General features: G+C 28.8%; 1 protein-coding gene across 1 annotated transcript in view; it reads right to left on the bottom strand.

The window, feature by feature from the left end:
• LOC129613704 (semaphorin-1A) overlaps positions 1–26,939 on the bottom strand; it is a 270,807-nt gene that overhangs the window by 34,571 nt on the left and 209,297 nt on the right. Inside the window, 1 exon segment of the mRNA XM_055527877.1 lies at positions 20,414–20,522. Within this exon segment, the coding sequence (XP_055383852.1) occupies positions 20,414–20,522 (109 nt within the window).

The following is a 26,939-nucleotide window of genomic DNA, read 5'->3' as shown; positions in this document are numbered from 1 at the left end:
GAACTCACTTATCAGATTAGCGTTGTACCAAAAAAAAAGTGTAAGTAGTTTTTTGTTTAAAGATAGGCGATAAGTGTATCGAATTCTATAAAAATAAGCGTTTTTGGTTGCATCGAAAATTTTTAGTTATCATTTTGTATTAAATTATTTGATAACTTGTCAAATTTTTTGATTTGAAGAATTTCGCTTTTCATATTTTGCCAAGTAAAAAATTTTTTTTGAATTTAAAGTAAACTAAAGAAAAGTTTATTGAATTTTATTACACAAATGTAAATTAATGAGTGAAATAACATAAATGTGTTTTTACCAGTGTATATTATAATATGGTAAGAACAATTTGTATTCAATTAATCAGTATTAATAAAATCCGGCTACATCGGATATTATGAATAATGATCAATGTGCACCACATTGCCCATAATATATATGTATATAATTATGTCACACTTATGTGTGTAAACATATATATGGTATATGTACATTTTATACTATGAGGTTTAAGGAAAAGTTAAGCCTAGAATCATTCTTGATAGAGTCATTAAGGCAATAAGCATGTTAAAAACAACATGTTTATTGAGTTTCAAGTAAAGTTTAGAAGTGCGCTAAAAATATATAATTAAATTAAAAAATGAATAGGTTTGAAAGATTTTTTGAAGAAGAAGGTATGCAAGTATCTGAACTTAGAATATGACCAAGAATAAACTATGAACTTGATTGTAATACATTATAAAACTTTCGTTTATCACGTGTTACAAGTGAGCATATTCTGGCAAAAATTGGTGGAAAATTGGCATATAATAGCCAAAGGAATCATTGTTAAAGCCCGTTGCAGCAGTTAATAACCACTCTGCATTTTGAAAACCTCCTCCCACACATTTTGTTTTTCCATTTTCGTGGTGGCGTTGTTTTGGAATGATCGAAATAATACGTCTTAAAAATATTTTGTACTATTGTATATTCTCTGCAAATAAATATAAGATTGATTTGTGTATACCTATTGTATTTTGTATACAATAGGTAGGTAATGTATCAACGTAATGTATCAAGGTAGGTAACGATTGGCAACAAATTTTGCATATCGAGTTTTCGGTAGGAATGCACTTCTCCATAATAGGGAAGTGTAAATAAACTATTTTTAGCAACCTGTCGGTCTGTCGGTCTGTGTGTGCACGCATGTATCTCAAGTTCAGCTGAACCGATTTTGATGAAATTTTATATGTAAGTTTAATTCCACCATGGCACGGATTGATCAACTTTTGGGATAAATCAGGCCTTGGGAACTGTGCTTTGTAGCGGGCCTATTTTACATTTTTGAACATTTTGAAGAAAATATTCAACCGATTTACTTGAAATTTCGTATATGAGCTTTACTCGGCCGTCCGTGGAACCCCCTATCTTTTGGAGGAAATCAAGCGCCAGCGAAATATACATTTTTGAAAAGAGTAATAATCAACTGATTTCATTGATATTTAATATTCAAATTCTTCGTACTAAAACAATGAACACATAAATTTTTTGGAAAGATCAGGGTTCGGAAACTGATTAGATGACGATTTTAAACTTTTCACCATATCTACGGAACGAATTGATGAAATTTCTTGAAATGTGATGTTTTACTTCTGGTTGTTACCGAAACTTACTGGCGACCATTTCAGGGAATTCGGGTAGCACAAAGCAAAAGTTTACTATGAGCCAAATTTACATTTTTCTAGGTATGTTAACTAATTCCCTAAAAATTGGAAAGAAGTATTTAACAGACATTTTTATAATAATCTGTAATAAACACTTTCACTTAACTATACAATACACATTGCGGCCTTTTATGTGCTGACCACATCAGATTTGTTTTTTTTTGGTGTTTAACACAAAATTAAATTAAATTTTGATATTTTTAATATAACTAAATCCAATGAGGAATAAAACTGTAATGAAAAGTTCTTATCAAATTACAAAAATTAGATCACGTTTGATAAGTTTGCAATTTTTTTGGTGCAACACTTATCATTTTTAAAATTGATTAGTGAGTGAAATTTGGTAAAACTTTGGTGCAACACTTACAAACTTATCTTATCAAAAAAAAAACTTATTTTGTAAGATGATATGTGATAAGTGGTGGTTGCTGCAATAAGGTCCTGGTAAAACCTGGTTTGTTCTTATATGTCTGTTTGAAAATATTCAGTTTTTTACTTTCATTGTTTCGTTATGACATTGTACTAGAAAATTTCCTGATGTGTAAAATAATGTTTCGTGTAGTATTACCATTGAAGTTGCCTAGAAAGAATGGTGCACAAATAAATTCTTGTATTCTTGTTGTATTATTCTTGTGTTATTCGTTGCAGATCAAATTGAATGTGACTGTATTGAATTCCAGTTAAACTGATTCCTTAAACTGATATAACATACATCATTATTGAATTTTTGGTAATGATTGTTGGTGCACAGTATTCAGTGGCTTTTGTGATATTGGAATACGGATGCGTTTCTGGTTCCACGATGAGGCGAAGTAACTTCTCTTTATTCAATATATTGGTATTGATTATCCTTGATTTTGCCAGTTGAATTACAGATTAAATTATTTTTAGCTCCTTCTTAATAATGCATAGTCGGTTGTATAAAATCTACTCGTATTGCGTTTCTTTCTCTAGTCACTTGGATATTCGGTTGTAGTCCTTCATTATCTCCTGTGCAGTTTTTATTGGAACTCATATACCTTATATTATTCATTATTATTTTCGATTATGGTATTTTGACTTTTTATGATTTGTTCCCCGCCTGTATGGCCGAGAGATCAGGCCAGCTATTTTTATACGCTGCATAACCAGTGTATAGCCTTGACGTTTTTTGTTTATAAGCAAGCTCCGTGATTACTTTCTCAATTTGTTGTATCTGATAGTTGAGTTGAGTTCTGAGTTTATTTTTTGTCGCAATTTTATGGACTTCCTTCGAAACTATTTCGAAGACCGTTAGATGGTTCTCTATGTTTATTTTATGTACCAGCTAAAAATATCCGTTTAGAATATATCCACACATTGCTCGATGATCACTAGCTGCATGTCAACGGGAGTTACGTCGTTAAACTCAAATAAAGTCAATTCGAAAGACGATACTTTATTTCTGTCATCTTTCTTTCATAAAGTTTAATAAAAACTTTCCTTTAAATCAGAATAATAAAATTCTTTCCTATTTTTTTTAAATCTAAATTTTTATTTTTTATTTTAAATTGTACAATAACAAAAAGTTCATAAACAACAGCAGTTATTTTCATATAAAATTGTTTTCACATGAAATTTATCAAGTATCAAGCTACTTAATGCAATTTACACACTTAAAATAATTACTGCTGACTAAATAACTTTTTTTTTCAAGTAACTAATCTTAATCAAATAATTTTAAATTCAATATAGATTATTATTATTAAGTTGCTTTCAAAAGTAAAGTTCAATTTTTTTTTTATTTTTTAATCCTTTTTTTACTGCGGTAAAGGAGAAACATCGTAATTCGGGTGTTCTTAAAACATCCCTATTCTGAAAAGAAAAAAAAAATTTAGTTGGTTGTGTTGGAGTTTGTTAGGTAGGCTTTGTGGATTCTGTGGCCTGATTCGGTTGTGACGGTCACTGGATTATTTCTTGCCAAAACTTCGTTTTTTAAATAGAAGCTTGGTTTTTTCTTTGTCTACTTTATTTTCGTTATACTACCGTTTCCGCATTTTGATATGTTCTGGGGTTTTTACGTCTTCGCCTATCTCTTTCCAGTTTTTTTTCTGACTCCTACTAATGCGTTCCCTAGGTTTTCGTTCAGTTTTAGCTTGAAATTAACTTAATTCTTGTAATTTATTCTTTGTGATCTTCCGAAAAAGATGTCATTCGGTTTTTTCCCTATAAATGAATGCATTTAATTGTTGTAACGGTCTACCGCGAAATTTACAATTTATTTTATGTTAAGATTTTTGTCTTCCTCCTAACGATTTCAATAATGGTCGAATGGGCCCTCTATACAGCTCTGTGTACCTCGCTTCTTTGAGATTTGAGCGTTAAATAGATTTGTATAGTAAGCATATTCAGATAATCTGTAACAACCAGATTATTTACTATTATTTTTGGTGCTGTGTGAATAATTTTGTGTAATTTTGTCTCTTATTTGAAGAGTTGGTCTGTCTTTTATTTGAAAGAATTTATATATGAAGATAGTAGAATCAAAACCTATACATTTGCAGATTCATAGGTTTTGAGCAAAATAGAAAAAACGTTTTGTGAGTTATTCGGCACTCATATTTCAAATTATATTATTTATACTGGTGAAAAAAATGAGCGTAAGCCTTTCTGTAAAGAAATAATAAAGGTAAACAAGACATTTTGAACAAAAAACGTAATTTAAGAAAGCAAATGTGGGGTTTTGTTGCAATTATATACAAGTATCGCGTTTTGTTGCAACTAATATAGCAAATAATGGGTTTTGTTGCAATAATTTTGATCAGAAACAAAAGTCAAAATGTTTTTAATGTCAATTTTTTTCAATTTTATTTAAATTAAACAATAATATAAATTAAATTTTGGTTATGGTAGATATAAATTTGTTCTGAACTTGTTTGATAAGAAAGAAAGTTAAGTACAACCAATGTGTTTTAAATGCCGGTATAGCTTTATTTGGTTAGGTATAGCGGTATAGCAGAATGATAAATGAGGAAATTTTCTGTTGTAAAATAAGCTTAATATTTAGTTCCGTTTACAACATAATCTACAACTTTTGAAAGTACTACACCGTTACATGAAAAATATTATAATTTTGTTAATGTTCTTAAGTCTACGGTACTTTGCCAACAGGTTCATTGAGTATTGGGTAATTTTAGAGAATTAAATAGAAAGCTGATTAAGAGCTTCAAGGAAAATGTTTAATAAAATTTAAAACTGACATAGTACTGTAGAAACTAACATTTCGTATTTTAGTACTTTTATAAAAATTTTAGATATTTTTTATAAACAAATCAAAATACTTCGAAAACTAAACCAGGGGTCAATTTTACATTTCTTATCACATCTAAGAAACTAATTGAACGTAAATAGAATGTAAATAGATCAACGTTCATTTCGATTCCATTTTAACTCAACATTTATTTCTACGGTTAGTACAAGGACTTCAAAATATTAGACGCATTCTTATACCAATAGTTTTTTTTTGTTTTGTTTCATGCTAAGATTCTAAAATTATCTAAGCTTTATAATAGAGAAGAAACATTTGCAGATTCCTTGCTAAAGCAGCGTTATTTAAATTGCTAAATAAAATTTTTATATAAGTTTTTTTCTGACTTTCTCTTAGCTGTCTTTCTATATCTTTTTTATTAGATAAGCCCTTTAAAATTAAGTATTGATTCACGATTTATTTAGTTTTCAATTTCATAATTATTATTTGTTAATTCTAATGTTGCACAATTCATACAATTATTCCTATTCACTTTTCTTTAAACATAAAACTATCAAAGTTTTCTTAATTATCAAAAATTTTACGTTCAATCACAATCAATCGATTAATCACAAATTCGAAGGCTTTTCAAAATATTAATTTATCTTGCAGATCTTGCAAATAATTGCTAAATTTTCTGACTGCTAATAATTGCATAATTATTTTAGCTGTTTAAAAACTTGAAATAGCATAAACATTTGAAACTTATGCACAAGTTATTTTATTAATTTGCTAAAGCCATAAAATGTATATAGAATAAATTAGATACTCTCAAAAGTCTTACCGATCTTTGAAATCTGCCAATTAACACTACGTTGCATGATAAAAATATATTATGCCAAATTTTAAATTTACAAATAATGTATTTTGAAACAACATTTTACGACTACAATTACTACAATGGGCAAGCAAACATGGGATTTTGTTACAAAAAATTTTTTCTGTTGCAAATAAAAGGTTTTCATACATTTAAATACACTCAAATGTAAGGTTTTGATTCTACTACGACTTTATCATGGCAATATGTGTATTTTCACAAAAGGAATAAAACCTTATCATTAGTTTAATTTTTTAAAATTTTGCAAATATATGGGTTTTTATTCTGCTATCATCATATACAAGTTATAAACTTTTCCTACTTTATTTTCATGATGTCAATATTTACAATTTCCGTTGGATAGATTAGTACTGGTGTTTCTAGTAACTCCGGGTTATTGCGGTCGTATTTGTCTATGTTGTAATTGTGACTGTTGGAGTTGTATTTCTTTATCGCACTGGTCTTCTGTGAGAAATAGTATTTTTCTAATATTTACCGACCGTATTGTGTAAACAATAGGTAGGTTATGTGATGGCAACAAATTTTGCATATCGAGTTTTCGATGGGAACGTACTTCTTCATAGTAGTAAAGTGTAAATAAACTATTTTTAGCAACCTGTCGGTCTGTCGGTCTGTCCGTCTGTCGGTCTGTGTGTGCACGCGAGTTACATCCTTACCTAACACTAACACATTAAATAATATTGTACCTACTTATAATAAAGTAACAGATATTTTAAGTAAACAAAACGAAACATGTCTTGACAAGTAAAAAGAACAAAGAAAGATAATAACATTATCTAGGTAGACCGTTATTGATGATTGAAACAAAGAATAATAAAAAGACCATCATAATAAAGATTGACAATAATATTAGTATTTTAAAATGTAAAGAAGTTAAGAATAAAGATAAGGATAACCTACTGAAAACAATGTTAATAAACAAAATCAAGAGTCAACATGTTGTCAAAACAAATATGATAAAATATTAGAAAAAGTAAATAAACAAAGTAATAAAAACATGTTTATTCTTGATATTGAAAAACATTAAATTTAAGAAAATGATAAAGAATAAAATATACTTAAATAAATATGACAATATAAAAATATTCCATGTTATTCCTGATAAATAAAATAACAATTTTGTAAATGATCTTGAAAACAAAAGATTGTCTATTAATAAAAATAAACAAGATCATAAAATTAAAATAGTATAAATAGAGAAGAAAAATAGTTTTTAGTTGAGTAATAGTCTTTAATTCCTAGTTATAAACATAACGTGTAATTTCTCAAATTCAGTTCTTATATAAAAGAATACTATAATATTGTTAATAAAGAAAATAATAATAATAAATAAAAATTGAATATAAAATAAATTGTGTTCTAATAAATTATTAATAAAATATTGTATTATAAGGTTTTGGTTAAATAAAAATAAAAAGAATAAAAAAAAAATATAATTTATATTTTTTTTTATATAAATTCGGTTACGTAAATACAAAAGTGGCGCAGTCGGTAGGATCCTCTACCGAAGTAAAAGGATCTAGTGATCGAACCGATTTGCATATTTAATTAAAATAAAAACATTTACGGACACAAAGTAAAATCATTAAAAATTTTTTTTTACGCAGAAACGAAGTAGTGAAATTATTTATTTTATGCCAAAAAATAAAAAAAACAATAAAAATAACCAACCTTACATAAAACACTTAAGTGACAATATTCTAAATATGTTTTCGCAAAACAGTGATACAAAACCAAAGTTGACCCAAAAAGAAGGGCAACAAATTGATCTTCAACAAGAAGAACAAGGTTCTGCACAACAACAACAACAACAATATATAAGTGAACAACAATTTATGCAACAATATCAACAAATGGCTATTCGACTAGAACAACAAGAACGAGAACTCACAATATTAAGATATACAACTTCAACAGACCATACCAGAAAGGAAATACAATACTTGAGACCATTCAGTGGTGAGGACAATTACTCAATTACATCTTTTATCAACTCCATCGAAGATACTATCAACATCAGCTCAGACTCAGCAACTTACAGGCAATTTATAAAAACCATTTACAACGAGAAAATAACAGGGATAGCAAAACGGAGAATTCTTGACATCGAAGATAGGTGCGATTGGAAACAAATCAAAGATCGACTCAAAAAGGAGTTTAAACCCACAACTCAACTTACAGAGATATCAGCAAAAGCTTTTAATATGAAGGTATGTGATATTGAAGATTTAATTTATAATTTCGATAGTTTAAGAAGTCAAGCACATGAGTTATATCATTTCTCCGAAAAATCAAATGTGGAAGCAAGTCCACAAGTTATAGACCACATGTTAATTTTAGCTATAAAAAGAATGATAGGCGGGTTAAGTCAAAGATTCATTAGCGAAATAAATAATTATCAAGACTTAAAAGACGAACTTTTAAAAATGTCAGACTGTAATGAAATAATTAAGGGGGAGTTTAGAAAAACTTTTAATAAACAAAATAAAAACTTTAGAAATTATAATAATCAACAAAGCAATAATTTTAATAGTAGATACAATAATAAAAATGTGGGAATAAATCACGGAAATAATAGTTCCAATAATCAATTTAATTCCCCACAAAACAATGGCTATAATAACGTAAATAGATATCATACAAATAACTACCAAGGACGAAACTTAGACTATACAAACCGACAAAACAACCATTTTCAAAATAAAAATTTTAACAGAAATAATAACTATCAAACTGGACATTACTCTGGACAGTTTAGACAACAAGATAATAATAGGTTTGGACAGTTCAAAGACAATTCAGGTCAGTATAGACAAAGAACGAATTCGGGTCAATTTAGAAATAATCCCACCAGTCGGGACCATGAGGGTGTCGAACCCATGGAAATAGAAAATATTGAAGGTAGTTCACAAAATTTTCGGGTGAAGCCTCAGACAATAGATTACCCATAATAAAATTAAACATAGAAAATAGGGAAATTAAGTGTTTGGTTGATACGGGATCAACAACTAGTATAATACGTCATGATATTTTAAAATACCCAAAAATAAAACTCGAAAACCCTCTAGTATATTCAACAATTAGTGGAACAAATACAATTTCTCATAAAATAATCACTCCTATTCCTAAAGAAATGAAACAAGTCGGTAATATTCATTGGAAAGTAGTGGATTTATCTAGTAGGTCATATGATGGAATAATCGGACAAAACGTCCTTAATAAATTAAAGGCAAAGATAAATTTAGAAAAAAAATTTGTTGAAATAAATGAAAATAAGATTCGATTTATAGATAGCGGCTATCCACACGAGATAGAAAAAATATTCAATATAGAAATTAATAGACCTTGTCAATCCATACTCGAAAAAATTAGTTTAGATCATTTAAACGACGAAGAGAAGTTGGAAATAAAAAATATTATAAGAACATATTCAGATGTATTTTTTAAAGAGGGAGACAGATTGACTGCCACTAGCGAGGTAGTACATGAAATAATAACCACGACAAATCAACAAGTCAATACTAAGTCTTATAGGTTCCCTAAAATTCATGAGGAGGAGATAAATAAACAATTATTAGAAATGGAAGATCAGAATATAATAGTAAAAAGTAATTCAAAATATAATAGTCCTTTATGGATAGTTCCAAAAAAATTAGACAATTCAGGTGAAAAGAAATGGAGAATAGTAATAGATTACAGGAAATTAAATGAAATAACAATAGACGATAAATTTCCGATACCTAATATTGATGGAATTTTAGACAAACTAGGTAGGTCACAATATTTTACCACTCTGGACCTTGCAAAAGGGTTCCATCAAATTTTAATTAGTCCCGAGGATAGAAAAAAGACAGCTTTTCAAACACCATTAGGGTTTTATGAATTCGTAAGAATGCCGTTCGGTCTAAAGAACGCACCGGCTACCTTTCAGAGACTTATGAATTCGGTCCTTAGGGAGTACATAAACAAAATATGTGTTGTGTATTTAGATGATATTTTAATTTTTAGTACCACATTAAAGGAACACATAGAAAACATTAGGAAAATATTTAATAGACTTAGACAGAAAGGGCTTAAAGTACAAATAGATAAATGCAATTTTATGCGAAAGGAAACGGAATTCTTAGGACACATTTTAACAGCAGAAGGAATAAAGCCAAATCCAAATAAAATTAAAGTAATAGAACAGCTCAAATTACCAACTACACAAAAACAGATCAAATCATTCTTAGGCATTACAGGATATTATAGGAAATTTATAAGGGACTACGTGAAAGTAGCACATCCGATAACAAAATATTTGAAAAAAAATTGTAAAGTAAATATAAACGATCCAAACTACATAAATGCATTTGAAAAACTTATGAATTTAATAACCCGTTCTTAAATATCCAAATTTTGAAAGAAATTTTACTCTAACAACTGACGCCAGCAATTTTGCTGTCGGGGCTGTTCTCTCTCAAGAGGGACATCCTATATGCTACGCATCCAGGACATTAAATGACCATGAAAGGAACTACTCTGCTACAGATAAAGAGTTATTGGCAATAGTTTGGGCAACAAATTATTTCAGGCCTTATTTGTATGGAAAAGAATTTGATGTTTTTACTGATCATCAACCATTAAAGTATATGTACGTTAAATATAGAGGACAGGATTTCAGCTCTAGGCACCAAAGGTGGTTGTTAAAATTAGGAGAGTATAAGATTAGGATGGAATATATAAAAGGGAAAGAAAATGTTGCCGCGGATTTTCTTAGTAGAATCAATACACATACAAATGAAAAAAATATGATAGAAGGTAATAATAAAACAATTTCTGAATCGTTAAAAGAACTAACATCTACACCAAGAGAATCAATAACATTCGAAAATATGGAAATAGACGAACAATTAAATTTAGAAAGGGAAGAAAATGGTTCTGTCGATATGCAAACAATACATTCCGCTGAAGAAGAGTTAAATGACCACATTCCTATATTGGAAACAACTGTTAATAGATTTAAAACTCAAATAATATTATTAGAAACAAAAGAAATAGAATTTAGGAAAATTTTTGGTAACAGGAGAATTTTTATTGATAGAAATGATTTAACTAACAACTTACCTGATTTATTAAGAAAGTATATTTCAAAGGGTAGAATAGCAATTTATTCTGAACTTTCTGATCACGAATACAATATATTACAACAAAAAATTAGGGAATTATATTCAAACGACACAACTTTAAAATTTGTCAAATGTAGTTTTTATGCAAAAGATATTGAAAATGAGGAAGACTGTCTTAAACAGGTCTCATTATATCACACCAAAGAATCAGGACATTCAGGTATAATAGAAAATTATGAAAGTTTGAAATCTAAAATATATAGGCCAAATTTAAAGGTACTAATTAATAAAGTTATAAATAATTGTGATACTTGTACAGCAGGTAAATACGATAGAAAACCCATTAAAAAGAAATTCGAATTAACAGAAACCCCAAATGATATAAATCAAATAATTCACATAGATGTATATGTAAATCAAAAGAATTCATTTTTAAATTTCATCGATAAATTCTCAAAACATGTTGTAAGTTTATATTTAGAAGATAGGAATTACCAAACAATGATAGAAAAAATTAGACTTTTCATATCAATAAAAGGGAAAATGAAAAAAATAATATGCGACAACGAATTTAAGAGTATTAATATTCAAGATTTTTGCAAAAATGAGGGTATAGAAATTCATTATGTTAAACCCAATAGCCACACAGGGAATTCAGATGTAGAACGCATAAATAACACCATTACGGAGAAAATAAGGATTTTAAATATTGATAACAAATTGCCTATAAGAGAACAAATGGTTAAAGCGGTAGAATATTATAATGGGAACTACCATTCTACGATTGGAACTTCACCTTTAGAAATACAAGAAGGTAGGGTAGACAAAACAAAGATTTTTAATAGAATGCTTAAAATAAAAACAGGAAGAATAAAAAAAATAAATAAAGGTAGGGAAATATATAAAGAAAAACGACTTGAAGGTTTCATTAAAAATTACAAAGCTCTTCGACACAAACACTTACCAAAATTTCGAAAATTTAAATTAAAAAATATTCATGAATGTAACATTAAGAGACCACTTAAATTCACAGATACTGGATAGGGATATTGATATGCTTTCTGACAATAATACCAATCAACGGACGACTACTAGTACAGGAAATAAATAACGAAGTGGGATTTACGACTATAAGGGTTGATACAGTAAAACTAGTAACAAAGACAAATATTATTTTACACTTAATAGGTCCAACAGAAATTTTAAAAATAATAAATAACATGGAAATAAATATAGAAAATAGAGACATAAGAAACAAAGACCTATTACTAACAGAACTTAAAGACTTGACACACAGAATACACACACTAATACCCAGACATAATAGAAGAAGACGAGGACTTTTGAACGTTATTGGCAGTACATCAAAATGGTTGTTTGGTACTATGGACGAAGAAGACAGATGTAATATTGAACGACACTTAAATAATATAGATATTAATAACCATAATTTAATAAACAATATAAATAGCCAAATAAAAATAAATAGTCAATTTAACGGAGCTTTAAAACAATTAGAAAAAGTTATATTAGATGACAGGAAATTAATACTAGGGGAACTTGATAAAATTAATATAAATATTAAAGACAGTTTATTTAATGACCAACTTTTAAAGATTCAAGTTTTAAAAAATAAAGTAGAAATTATACAAGAGAATTTAGCGTCTGCTAGGCATGGAATTTTACATCCTAGCATACTGACTAATTCGGAAATGGAAGAATACGAAATAGATTTTGAGAAAATGCAATATATTAAATTAGGAGTCACTAAATTTAAAAACAATTATATAATTTTTGCAATTAAAATACCTAAAACTTTTACGGGGGTCCAGGCAAAAATAATAATACCTGTTCCGAATAAAATAAATAAGGAAATTGATTATGTATCAGAGAAAATTATAGAATTTTATAATAAAACTTACAAATATGAACCATTAAAAACATTAAATGAATTAGGTCAATCTAAACATTGTATTTTTCAAAATAATTGCAAATTAGTAAAAAACGTATTATTAGAAACAATAGGGATTGACGAGGAAACAATAATTGTAAAAAATGCACATGATTTACCAATTCAACAAAATTGTGATGGTAGAAAAATAATTCTTAATGGTAATGTATTAATTCATTACAACAACTGTACTTTAAAAATATTAGATAACGAATTTTCTAATACCAGAGATATTGTAAAGGAAAGGTTTTATTACCCAAACACGATTAATAATATAAATTTTACAGACAAAATTACATTTCAAGATATAATTTTAAAATTTGAAAATAATATTAAAGAAATAAAGGAATCAACAAATAATTCTAAAACTATGTCAATAGGGCAAAATATAATAATGTTAACAATTTTGAAAATAATGTCAGTCCCATTAACGATTCTTATCATGTATTGTACAAAGAAATTTTTCTGTTCTAAAAATGGAATTCAGGAGAATTCCAGACTAAGGGGGGGAGAAGTTACATCCTTACCTAACACTAACACATTAAATAATATTGTACCTACTTATAATAAAGTAACAGATATTTTAAGTAAACAAAACGAAACATGTCTTGACAAGTAAAAAGAACAAAGAAAGATAATAACATTATCTAGGTAGACCGTTATTGATGATTGAAACAAAGAATAATAAAAAGACCATCATAATAAAGATTGACAATAATATTAGTATTTTAAAATGTAAAGAAGTTAAGAATAAAGATAAGGATAACCTACTGAAAACAATGTTAATAAACAAAATCAAGAGTCAACATGTTGTCAAAACAAATATGATAAAATATTAGAAAAAGTAAATAAACAAAGTAATAAAAACATGTTTATTCTTGATATTGAAAAACATTAAATTTAAGAAAATGATAAAGAATAAAATATACTTAAATAAATATGACAATATAAAAATATTCCATGTTAATGCTGATAAATAAAATAACAATTTTGTAAATGATCTTGAAAACAAAAGATTGTCTATTAATAATAATAAACAAGATCATAAAATTAAAATAGTATAAATAGAGAAGAAAAATAGTTTTTAGTTGAGTAATAGTCTTTAATTCCTAGTTATAAACATAACGTGTAATTTCTCAAATTCAGTTCTTATATAAAAGAATACTATAATATTGTTAATAAAGAAAATAATAATAATAAATAAAAATTGAATATAAAATAAATTGTGTTCTAATAAATTATTAATAAAATATTGTATTATAAGGTTTTGGTTAAATAAAAATAAAAAGAATAAAAAAAAAATATAATTTATATTTTTTTTTATATAAATTCGGTTACGTAAATACAAAAGTCGCGTGTATCTCATGTTCGGCTGAACCGATTTTGATGAAATTTTATACGTAAGTTTGTTTCCACCATGGCACGGATCGGTCAACTTTTGGTGTATATCAGGCCTCGGGAACTGCACTTTTTAGCGGGCCTGTTTTACATTTTTGAACATTTTGAAAAAAATATTCAACCGATTTACTTGAAATTTTATATATAAGCTCAGCTCGACCGTCCGCAAAAATTCGTATGTTTTGGAAGAAATCAGGCATCGGCAACTAGACGTTTACTACGGGCCAAATATACATTTTTGTGTATATAAAGAGAAATAATCAACCGATTTCATTGAAATTTAATATATGAACTCCTCGTATTAAAACAATGAACATATAAATTTTTTGGAAAGATCAGGTCTCGAAAACGGATTTGCGGGCCGATTTTACATTTTTCACCATATCCACAGAACAAATTGATGGAATTTCTTGAAATTTGATATTTGAGTTCTGGTTGTTACCGAAACTAACTGGCGAGCATTTCAGGGAATTCGGGTAGCACAAAGCGAAACTCTACTAAGAGCCAAATTTACATTTTTCTAAGTATGTTAACTATAAGATTACTAATGTCCTAAAAATTGGAAAGAAGTATTTAACAGACATTTTTATAATATTCTGTAACACTTTCATTTAACTAGACAATACACAATGCGGTCGGTTATGTGCTGATCACATCAGATTTTTGTTGTTTATTTTCAATGTGTATTTTTTTAATATTTGTTGCCAATTTCTGTGAGCTCCTTTATGCTTTTCTTGAATAATCCTAAATTTATTTTCTTCGTTTTGGATGTTTTATATCAACATTTGGGCTATTCGTATTCTAGAATTTTGGAAGTTTTCCTTGAAAACTTCCTGTAGTTGTTGGATGAAAGTTCTGATAATTTAACACCATTTGTAAGTGTTGGTATGAGTCTGTCTATTTTGTTTAATTTCTCCACTTTTATAAAATATCTATTACACTTATCATAAGCTGGTTCTTAAAGACATTTATTGAGCCTTCGTGATGTGGTATTAGGTTGCTTAGGTGTGGCTGTTTCTGTAGACGATGCTACTACTTCATAAGCTGTTTTGGTGCGTGAAGAATCTGTTGTATAACAAGCAGATAACATATTTCTTTCTGCGAGCTTTCTAACGTTTTAGTTTAGAATTTTTGTTACTATTACTCATTGCAAATGTTAGCAGCTGGTGATGTTAGGAGCTGGTCAGTATCGTGATTTTCTTTGCACCATATAAATAACTTCTTAATTTGTCCAATGCCTACGCGATTACCAGAAGTTTTTTTCATTTTTTGTGTAATTTCCTTCCGTTTTGTTGAGATATCTATAGATGTAAATTATCAGACGATTTTTTCCAATCTCCCCCTGTGAAAAGCCATTTGCAGCGCCATTTGCGTAGTTTGGCGCATTTGTAGTTGGTATAGATGGCTTCTGTAGCTTGGGAAAAATTAATAAGTTGAATTGAATTTTCATTTTCTTTGACTGGTTTGCTTATCCTTGAGCATTTTCTCTACTTGTTAATTTAGTTGAAGGTTTTGCTATAGTGGTAAAATCCTTGATGAACCGTTGGTAGTGAGATGTAAGACCAAAAAATGCTTTCAGATCTTAAAGATTTCCTTGTAATTTAATATTCTTTTAGCTTGCATTTTTCTTGGGTCGGTTTAGATTCCTTTGGTTGTTTTTATAAATCTAAAAAATCAGTTGATTCCCTCAGAAATTTCGATTTACCAAGGTTGACACTTAATAGCGCTTACAAGTATTTGTTTATTTTAACAAATACTTGTAAGCGCTACAAATTTACAGAAAAAGAAAAAACAAAAACTTAATACTCAATTCAGCAACTACTTAAACTATAGTTATACTAAAATCTATTTTAATACAGAAATAATCGCAAAAAAAACACTTGCTAGTTATCTTTTTGTTTTTGATTTTTTTTTCTTCTTTTTTTTTTATTTTTATACAAGATTAAAAAACTTAAGCTGTCAAAGCTACCAGACAAATAAAACAAATTTATGGTAAGTTGGAGGACAAAACTTTTTTTAGTTGTTCTCTACTTTGCCGCAAATCAATAAATTTTTTATATTTATTAACATTATTAAACATCCTATTTATTGGTTCGTATTTCTCATAATTTGTTCGATGAAAAGCAGTAATAAATAGATTTTCTGACCTAAACCGAGTACTAGCATTTAAGTTAGAATCAACAAATGCTTAAACAAAATATCTGCAACGATTCTTCTAGTTTCTAAAGAATTCAGGCTTAAAAGTTTAAGTCAGTCTCCATAGGGTGGCAGATGTATTGGATTATGCCAATTTAGACCACGTGATGCATATTTAATAAAGTTCCTTTGAACCGCCGCAATTCTTCGTTTATACAAAGAATAATGTGGCACCCAAACTTGACTTGCATATTCAAAATTAGACCGAACCAATAATATATACAAAGATTTCAAAATATAAGGATCATTGAATTCTTTACCCCACCTTTTTACAAAAGCAACCTTTGAGTTGGCCTTATTGATTATTGCATTCAAGTGAGTTCTAAAAGTCAATTTTCCAACAATGACAAAAGCAAAATCCTTAAAAAAATCAGCTCTTTCTACAAGCTCATAATTAATACAGTAATAAACAATAAAAGGAGCCAATTTGCGCGTATAAGTAACAACCGCACATTTGTCAATATTAAGGAGCCGATTGTTGTAGTTGCACCAGGTTGAAAAAGAAATCAAATCATCTTGTAATTTATTATTATCCTCCAAGCAGGACCTTAAATATTTTTAGATTATCGGTATAAATTAAAATTGCACTGTACCTAATGACAGAGGTAACATCATTAGTTGCCATTATAAGTAACAAAACCTTCCGGAACCTTTGAATTGGCAAAATACGGACTTGAAATGCAGGATATAAAAGAAACATAGTAATTGCGACCAACCAAATATGATTCAAAACCGTTTAGGAGGAAACCCAGGTCTTTCCAACTTAAATAAGATCACACTATGTGCAAATAGATCAAAAGTTTTCGACAAGTCCGTGTAAATGACATCAGTTTGGAAACCAGACTCCATAGAATTCAAACAGAAAGAAGTCACATCTACTAAATTACTTATGGTTGAACGTTTTTTACAAAACCATGTTGATTCGACACTAAAAGGCCCGAACACTGATCATAGGTGGAATTAAAAACCATAAGTTCAAATTTAGGAATGAACGACAAGTTTGCAATTGGCCGATACTTGGCCACATAATTTTTGGGACCCCTTGTATGAAACGGGACGAAAAAATGCTTCCTTCCGAAACTCCGAAAAATGACTGCAAGAAAGTGAGCGAGTTAACAAAATTGACAGCGGACCAGACAGATATAAAGAGCAGTTTTTTAGTACTATTAGTACTAAAACATTATCAGGCCCCGGAAAACGTCTTTCTCAAGCGCATCCAAATATTTTTTTTCTCGAGAAATTGAAAAATCCATTGAAGAAATCAGCAGAATTGGAAAGGTATGAAGATAATTAAAATTGTCAGAGTTAATATAAAAAATATTATTAGAATACGAGCTGAAAAAGAAATCACTGGTATTTAAGCTAGAATCAATAAATGCTTGAATTCTTGTAGCATCAAATTGCTCATTTTTGATCTGGATAGTGAAGAAAATATCTGCAACGATTCTTCTAGATTCTAAAATATTCATACTGTGTAATATGAAATGAATTATTGGAAGGAAAGCCCTTATAATTCAAAAAAGATAGAAATTGATCACACTTTCTTTTCGAATTAACAAAATTCCAAAACGACTAGATTATTTTTAATTTGATGATCCATAATAACAAGGTAATTGTCGTATTTGGACTGCAGGGCAACTTTGTAGAGATTAAATAGATAAACAAATTCGTTATATCTATATCCAGCTCTATATTTCATATACAAATTCCAGGCTTGGTTTTTTTTTGTTTTTCAATTTTTCAACTCTTTATCAAACCACGGTGGGGAAGGGTTAACGAACCTGTCACATTTAATAGGAGTAAATAAGGTAAAGGCATGATTTAGAACGTTGTAAAAACTAACCACCATTTCAATAATCTCCAAGTTTCGCTTTTTTAATTATAAAAGCATGAAGAACAAATTGGAGGATGATAATTATCTACATTAACTAAAGGTAAACCACCGTCATTTACAATTAAGTTACATCAATCTGTAGTAAAAATCAAGTCCAATTGCCTTTTTTGAAAATTAACTTTATTAGAAATTTTTTGGAGATCATTAATGTTTAAACCATCTATTAAAATTGCCTCAGAATCATTTGCAATATGACCGGTATTAAAAAGATCATATTCTTCATCATGAAGCGTCTACGAAATATTTGGAAGATTAACATCTCCAAACAAAATTTATTCATCTTTTAAAATCATGAAAAAATTAATATAACCAATACCGGCACAAATTTTTTTATAGGTTTCAAAGGATGAATTTGGATGAATATAACAATTCACTATAAAAATATTCTTGCAAATTAAGTCCATCTTTATAGTAAGAATTTCCAAAAACGAAAACTGGTACAAATCTATCTGATTCGTATTAAAACTATTTTTAACCGAAACCAGAACACCTCCGTGTTTTGTGATCAATGTTCCTCCAACAAAATCACTTGAGACAGTACCACATCTTTCCCATCTATAAACAGAATAACTGTTCCTAAATAATTCAAGAGAATTAATCGTATGGCAAAGCTAGGCCTCAGTTAAAATAAAAATATCACAATCAAGGACAATCGAATTTAGAAAAACTTCAGAGTTTTTAGTACGTAAGGCTCTAATATTCTAATAGTAAATCGAAATAAAAGTAGGTTGGAAATTTATATTATTGCAGTTAATAGCGCTGGTGTTATTGTCAGTACAACTTAGATTTGGCGCGCCGTAGCTAGAAACGAAAATATTGACCGTGGTTTTCTCTCCTCTATTGAAGGTGATTCATTCTTCTATTAGCAATGTGACCACGGTAAGTTTTTCAATTCTCTTCGACATCTTGGGGAGACATACTCATCTCTTCATGGAATTTTATGTACAAATGCCTTAAATTCTGAAGATCGCATGGCAACCCCTCCTGCCGGATCAAAACCTTAATATTTGTTTTTGTTTTTTAATCAACACAAACATAACCCTTTTGGTCATGCAAGTAAGACAAAAATAGCCTAACATTTTCATAAATCCGGTGATCTCTAAGACGCGACAGCACATACTTACCATCACCGTCTTCAACCGCCCTTTGCGTTTTTTCTTTTCGTGTATATCGATTTATTAATTTTATAAAAATTATAAAATTTTTTTGATGACATAGCGATTCAGATTTTGATATGATTAAAAATTAAAAAAAAAAATTTTTTTACTTATATTATATTATTTTTTTTCGTAAACGCTTAAACCAAGATTGCTGAGTTGCAAATTATAGATTATAAGACTCGAAAATAAATTAGTAAAAAAAATAAACTACAGTAATTACGAGTGAAAATAATTGATTTAATTAACATCGGTACACGTCTTATCTGTTTCACTGCGAAATATAGAATGTTCTAAAATTCTTTAATAGTTTATTTAACACTTGTCACTGCGAGAGCTCACACTATTTTAAAACAAGGACAAAGATGCTTACTAATGCATTTTAAAAACTTTAAAATTAAATGAAAGGGATAAAGGAACAAAGTCATTGTGTATGATGTGATATAAATCGCCTAAAAACACTATAATTTTTATACACAAGCTAGTGTAATAAACACGCTGATTGAATTTTTAAATTTTATTGATTTTGTTGATAAATATTTTTAAAATATTTGTATACTAGTTTATTACAGGTTAAATTTTAAATGAATATTTGAGTTGCAAAAAATGCTTTATTATTTTTAAATTTATGTTCACAATTCTAAAAAAAAATATGCAAATCTATTTCTTGTTAATAAAATTAATATTTTTAATATTTTTAAACAAGTGCTTTACTGGTAAAGCCAACTTCATGATTTTAAACCAAAATAAAATTTAATTTATGTATTTTTCTATCCATGCATTATTAAATCAATGTTACATACATTAAAAGTAAAACTACAATTTCTGTCTCGTATTCTGTTAATGATAACGTACATTATTATAACTTACTTTTTTATTTAGATTAAAAATTTTTTATTTAGATAAAAAAATTACCTCATCCTTCCCTTTCACTACGCACATTTTAACATCATCCTCAGGCGAAGACCACACTAAGCGTTGTTGCTCTGTCAGATCATGTATACTCAAATTATATACAACATTTCTGAAAAAAAAAATAAAAATAAAAAAAAGTGAACATGAATATAGTTTCAAACAGAAACTGAATAGTTTTTTGAACGTTTTCTTCTTATATGTATGATAATAACTTTGTTTATTTTACTCTAAAGAGTGAAATAACTATAAAAAGCATTATTTTTTAAAGTGGTCATCATAAAGCACATTATCAAAAACATCTTAACTACATAAACAACATGTTAATTTTAGAATTTTAAATGGGCGCTATCGCATCAAAAAATTTGCAAACTGTCTTTTATGTCAAAACAATAATGTACTATACTAATATAAGATACTTTTTTAAAATATGCTGTACAGTTTTAGGCCCAGTTGTTTAAAACTAAGGAAAACTTATATTTTTGCCTATAGGTACGGGAACTCACTCTATAGTGTTTATTAATTAAAATTGTTAATTAAAATTAAAGTAGTAGAACCCTCGCAATACAACTTATTTGAATAGCCTTGTCATCTCTATTTTGACCATTAATTACACAATTCTTTAACCAAACGAACTTAAATTTTTACTTATATCTGTTTTTCACTACTTTCTTTATTATTTTTTCTGTTAATAAAAGAAAGTGCATTATTTATAAAAACTTTGTCAATAGGTCAGTCTTTGACTTTGTCATTTATAGTTATTCAATTAGTAATGATTTTAAATGAATTTGAGTTTTGAAATAAGTAACGAAATCACTCTATTCTTTCCATTATTTCATGAGCAAATCAAAAAAAGCGAATCATATCATATCAAAAATAGTAAACTGAAATAAAATCAAATTGAGTTATGTGAAAATTTTGTTATTTTTTTTAATAAAACTGAATTTAATTGCCATTATATTTTATTTTTCACTTCATGGAAGTTAGATAAAAACATTCGATAAAAACATTCGGTGCACGGAGATATAGAAATAAAGCAATATATAAGGAAAAATATTTTGTGCATATTGATTCATACTTTATGAAATATATTTATTACCGATACGTGCGTATGTATATTCATAGGAAACATATTTATTTTTATTGTTGTTTATGATTATAATATATTTTGATATATTATGATTAGAATTATTTTTTAGCAAGCTGTCGGTCTACCGGTCTGTCTGTGTGTGCACGCATGAATTTTAAAGCTCGACTGAACATATTTCAGGAAATTTTATGTGTTGTATATCAGATTGCTTTTTACTGATATACAACTTACTGATTCGGATTTATTGATTACTTGCTTCTAACTGGACTTTTTGTGGGTCAATTTTAGATTTTTGACATATAAAGAGAAATTATTAACAGATTTCTTTGAAATTTAATATTTATATTTAATAGTGACGAAGCAATGAACATATAAATTTTTTGGAACGATCAGGGCTCGGAAATCGAACTAGGGCCGAATTTAAAATTTTTATTGTGTCTATACGTAACTAAATATCTAAATGGCCAATGTGCGAGAAAATAGACAAAAAACGACTCTGGAGATATGTGATCTCGACTGCTTAACAACGGAAGAAGAGATACAATTCGATAGATGTTGTGATAATAAGTGAGCAATACCGAAACAAGAACAACGGAAATTTGTACACTGACAAGATTGGAACGACAGCTGTTTGGGTAGTCAACCTTGCGAGGGTACCAAACGTTGGACAACGGGCCGAAGAGGGTATCGTCTGGATCACTGGAGGCGGAATAGTTGTAATGAGCTGCTACTTAACACCAAATCAAACAGCAATGGAGTATCGATCGAAATGGAACAAATTTCGAACAATTGGAACAAAGACATGGAATAGGATAAAATAATTGTGGGAGATTTTAATACCAAGGCGATTGAGTGGGGTATGCCGCAAACTGACGCAAAAGGAAGACAAATACTGGAGGTGGCTGCTAGAAGAAATTTGGAAACACTACAACTTTTAGACGACCGGGATACACAGAGAACATACCAGATATTGCGTTATCATCGGAGAGATTGTCAGGCAATATAATGGGCTGGGCAATAATTGAGGATTACACAGGAAGCGACTACCAATATATCACATTTGAGATACGGGCTCCCGTACGGAATTTACAGGGAGCTCTGCTACGAAACAGCAAGTGGAATATAAGAAAAATGACCACTATCAGGATGGCTACCTCCAAAAGAGAAAATTTCGAGGTGTGGTCACGAGCATCCGAACGGACAGGACGACTTCAGCCAGAAGCAGTAGCAGAAGCAACAATGAAAATAATTACAACTGCATGTAATAAGTCTATGCCCCGGAAGAAAGAGGGGGGACACAGACGGCCAGTGTACTGGCGGACAGAGGAGATAGCAGAACTACGAAGGAGATGTCTGAGCGAAAGCTCAGACGATGGAGATATGAACATGGCGAAGTTAATTTTTACATCACGCAGTTTTTGTCGGGTTATGTATATTTTCGGGCATACTTACACAGAATGGGAAGGTTGAGGAGCTCTGAATGCATTTACTGCGGCGGAGCGTAAGATACTGTCTTCAACACTTTTTTCGAATACAGCGTTGTAGAAACTGAACGTCGAGGCGTAGAAACAGCCATCGGAATAATGATTCCAGAGAACATCGTGGGACGAATGCTAGAGAGCAAGGATAATTGGGTCGTAATAGCGAAATACATAAAAATGTTGTTACACAAGAAGAAGAGGCTGAAATATTAGGATTAAGCAGACGAGATAGAAGCGGCATAATTTAGGATGCGTAAAAATCAAAAAGAGGAGAATTAAAAAGGAGGATAGGTTTTATCATGAAAGAGAGCAGCACGGTCCAATTTGAAGTAATGCGAAACGCGGGTCCAGATTGGATCCACCTTGGAATGGTGGGTGTTTTTGTCGATAGGAGTCCGACAGTATTGAGGTGTGCGGAACCATCTCATTCCCCATGAAGGGTTTCACCTACTTGTCCACGTGGACTAACAAAAAAAACATTGGCCCTACTAAAATATTCGTTTGTGTAAAATTTTAATGTCACAGCTTTAATAGTTCCTAAGATATAGCTAAATAACTTTTGAAGTTGTACGGCAGCTACCAGAAGGAGCCAAGCAATTTCAGCAACTCTCATCAAGCACATTGGCCTTACTAGGTATATACTTGTACGAAATTTTAATACAACTTTCATAGTTGCTTCAAGATATAGCTAAATAAATTTTGAAGTGGTGTGGCAGCTACCCGAACCAATAACCCGATCATGTCCAATTTAAATATGTTCTGGCACTTACTACAATAAATCATTTGTGAAAATTTGGTGAACTTAGCTCAATTAGTTATTGAGTTATCCGTGGGAAGGACGGGATAACTCAATACACTTGAGTCTGTATCTCAAAGTCATATACTTGAGTCTATATCTTAGAACATTATTACTTAACGTTACAAACGGCAAGGCAAATTTAGTATACTCTTCGAACATACGTTCGTGCGGGTATAAAAATAGGTAGACATCTATTTCGTCCCTTCTAGAGTAACTCCGATGTATATAAAATTGAAAATAAAAAGGTATGCTTCTAAACTCTTTTTAGCTTAGGGATTTTTTTGTCGAACTACTCCTTAAATAGATATACCTTGATTATAACAATATTATGAATAATATATATGTATATGGTGATAATATTAATATCTAATATATAATTGTTTCTGTTGCGCAGCAGGTTTATTCAATTATGAATGCTTTCTGCGATGTGAATACAATATGCACAAGCACATAACATACATAATATTAGAATTGAGAATTAAGAATACATTTATTTTGTTTTTTTTTGTATCTTACTTCTTTTTTTATTATTTATTGTAAAAATCTGCCCATAATTTGTGTATTATATATATTGTATAAGATTGTACATTTTCCAAAAAATACACATGTACATAAATGTACACACATACTGTAAACAATTCAAATATCCCAAGGACAAAACCAAGACTAATAGTGCAGTAATTATGACACTGGTCCCTGAACTTAAAAGTTTCGTGTTAAAACTCTGGTTAGGTCACTATAAAGTTATTTTTATTATTTTTAAATATCATACATAATATATTCAAAATTGACATTGTTAATTTTGTCTCGATAAGATTCTAAAAATTGTAATTAAAAAATGGACCTATGAGACCTATGGCAAGATGTGTTTCCTGAGGACGTATATTTTACATAATATTTCGTTCAAAATAAAAAATTGCGTATGTTGGTTAGTAAATCATGCAATTTATACCTGCATGTTACTTCTACTCCTTTCTTAATATGCTAAAAAAAGTTTAACATAAATTATAATAAAGTTCTACTTGTAAAAAATCCACAATGTAAATAATAGATCCGCGAGTATAATATATTGTGTCCACAAATACACTCAAAAATCATTAGAAGATGAAGACGAAAATTTTTATTTTGTACAGAAAATCAATCTTAATATTTTTATACATGTTATGTAGATTTTCATATACATCCCAAGAGCCTTAGAAAGTTACGGAAAACAAAAAAAAATGTTCGAAATACATTAAGGTGCGACCGTAAGTTATGACGAAAAAAAATTAATTCTTTGTATTGTGATAATTGATAAAAGAAGACAATCAAATTAAATCATTTGTTTATAGTTCATAGTTACATGATTTGATGTTTGCAAGTTTTATAAGAATTCAAAAATACACTCAAGTGGGTAATCCTGTGTTATTGAAAAACTATTATAAACTTTTATTTTACAAGTAATCAAAAGAAAAAGTTTCCTTACTGGGACCCTTTACGAAGTGATTAATTGGTAAAACAATCTTCTAATATAACTTAAGAAAGCCATTATTTAACTCTGCTATTTTAATCACGCAAAACTTCTAGAAAGACGCGGTGGTTAAGTTAAATTTAAAACAGGGATCCAACAAATTTTCGCCCTTGCAACTATAAAAGTAGGAAAAATAAATTGGAGAATGGTAATTATCTACATTAACTAAAGGTATACTATCATTAACTATTAAATTACAATAATCAGTTGTAAAAATCTAGGCTCTATTTTAGCTGCAGTCTCTAAAAAGTAAATTTGCTAGTAATTTGCTGGAGGCCATTAACGTTTAAACTATATATGAAACTTGCTTTGGAATCATTTGCAATACGATCAGATATTAAAAAGCATTTCTCATCCAAGAAATATTTGGAAGCTTGAAATCTCCAAACAAAAGTAATTTATCACCTGAATTCATGAGCGAATTTACCAAGATGGCGGAAACTAACTTAACGTAGTATTCTGGTAAGTGTAATAAAGATTGTAAATTAAATGGAAAAGATTTTTTATTTGGTGATATAGTACGCAACAAACCATTTCATAAAATTTGTACTGGTCTATCCAGTCAAAAGTTAATTAGAAATTAAAAAAAGATACATAAGATAAAAAATTGTTTTTTTCTAAAATGTAAATCATTTCGCGATCACCGTCGCAGTACATTATCTTTGCCTTCAATTTATATTGAACTATTTACACTTTAATTCAAAATACTTAAATGAAGATCAGTGCACAATTCTCAATCGCTTAATAAAAAACTTGATCTATTACTCAATAAAAATGAATATCTTGAAAATGAAATAAAAAGCTTAAGAACAACTATAAATGATTATAAAAATATAACCGAAAATCTTATAAGTGAAAATAGAAATCTAAATAATTAAATAGATATTTTGAAATCAAAATTAAATAATAAGTATATCGTAAAAAATACATAAACAAAAACAAGCTAATTGAAGTAATTGTGTATAAATAATATAAGGAACATAAGAAAAATGAAAATTACATCAATTCGGGTAAATTCTTAAATAACAATTCTAATCGGCCGGTGTTTATTAATAGAAGTTTTTCAAATTATTATAACTTTTTAATTTATCATATGTTTAAGCGAAAAAAATTTTTTGTTGGTTGCAAATAATCTGGCAAGTTGAAATATTTTAGAATATTAGTAAACGTATCGTATGCATTGAAACATTTATGCAATAACTCACTTATCTAAAGGTTAAGTTCAATTCGGTAAAAAATCATTATAAATAATCATAAGAAATATTTGTTTTAAATTTTTAAAATTGAAATAAAAATAAAAAATTCATAGTTTATATTACAATAAATGTAATGACAATTACTGATTACAAATTTTAAGTTTTTTGCTAATTATATTTGTCTTTTTCAAATTATATACATATATGTAAATTAAAATTTTTTTTATTTTAATAGTCAATTTTGTTTTTAAATCGCTTCGCTTTTATAATATGGATACACCATTTCTCCACCTTATACTGGAATAAGTTACAGAAATAAAACTCCCGCTTTTAAAATTCTTAATATTTTTAGCACTTTTCCAAAAATTTTTTGAAAAAAAGTGCTTATTAGAAAGCTGAAATTTTATATGTACATAGATCTTTACTAGAAACTTATTTCTGTAGAACAAAATT

Source organism: Condylostylus longicornis, unplaced genomic scaffold, assembly GCF_029603195.1.
Source record: "Condylostylus longicornis isolate FDR11 unplaced genomic scaffold, ASM2960319v2 ptg000089l, whole genome shotgun sequence".
Taxonomy (NCBI): domain Eukaryota; kingdom Metazoa; phylum Arthropoda; class Insecta; order Diptera; family Dolichopodidae; genus Condylostylus; species Condylostylus longicornis.
Note: the sequence above shows the minus strand (reverse complement) of the source record. Positions and strands in the feature narration are given on the sequence as shown.